Source organism: Arachis ipaensis, chromosome B07 (genome assembly GCF_000816755.2).
Source record: "Arachis ipaensis cultivar K30076 chromosome B07, Araip1.1, whole genome shotgun sequence".
In the NCBI taxonomy this organism is placed as follows: Eukaryota; Viridiplantae; Streptophyta; class Magnoliopsida; order Fabales; family Fabaceae; genus Arachis; species Arachis ipaensis.
This window is the reverse complement of record NC_029791.2, coordinates 120,538,941-120,539,705: the sequence shown is the minus strand read 5'-3', so window position 1 is coordinate 120,539,705 and position 765 is coordinate 120,538,941. Positions and strand designations below refer to the sequence as shown.

Sequence of the window (765 nt, the reverse complement as noted above, 5' to 3'; positions counted from 1 at the left end):
GATTAAAATAAGATAAAATAAAAGTTTTTAGAATAAAAATAAAACATCATCAAAATATATGAGCAAACAAGAGTAACATATATACCTTCCAGAATTAAAGGCTGTATGAGTGTCCATGATATTGTTTTGGAACACAGATCTTTGGTTTCTAATAAATTGTCCACTTGAATGATATGTTGTTCCATTTCCTGCCCTAACCTCCACCTGCTGTAACAAATACTTCAAATATTGAATGCATCTATTCTTTTATTTATTTATTTTTTAATAATTAAGAGGATAAAAGGTCATTTGTTTCCACTAACTAAATTGTAGTTTGACATTGTATTTGGCACCAATGGGGAATTGCTGTGCTGGTAATCCATGTCTCCACCTTCATTCCTACACAATAGAGAAAATTTAATGCATGTATAATCTAAAACCTGCCATTAAACCATTAATAATAATCAATAACCTACCTATGTGAATTCTCATGTTGCATGTGATGAGGAAATTGATTAAACCAACTCATTCTACTAATGTATTCTTGGTCTTGATGAGTTAACGATCCTTCTCTTTCTAAAATAATTCCCACCTGATGATCAATTATCAAAGAAGAAAGAAAAATATTCAAATGTACTTTGACCTTTTTAAGTCAAATATATTAAACAAATTCTCTGGTAATTTTTATTTTAATATCGAATTTACTTTTTAAAATAAATATTAAGTACTCAAAATTTATTAGCTTTTGCATCTTCTAAATCAAACATTGACTATTTAATATTTTTT

General features: G+C 27.5%; 1 protein-coding gene across 2 annotated transcripts in view; it reads right to left on the bottom strand.

Moving 5' to 3' along the window:
- The window catches only part of LOC107607861, an 8,135-nt gene that overhangs the window by 2,914 nt on the left and 4,456 nt on the right, over positions 1–765 (bottom strand). Inside the window, exons 7-9 of one of the 2 annotated variants that reach the window (XM_016309760.2) lie at positions 456–571; positions 303–378; positions 86–207 (exon numbers count right to left, since the gene is read on the bottom strand). In XM_016309760.2, coding sequence (XP_016165246.2) covers positions 86–207; positions 303–378; positions 456–571 — 314 coding nt within the window. The remainder of the gene's footprint in view (positions 1–85; positions 208–302; positions 379–455; positions 572–765) is intronic. The other variant, XM_021106447.1, reaches the window with a different exon arrangement.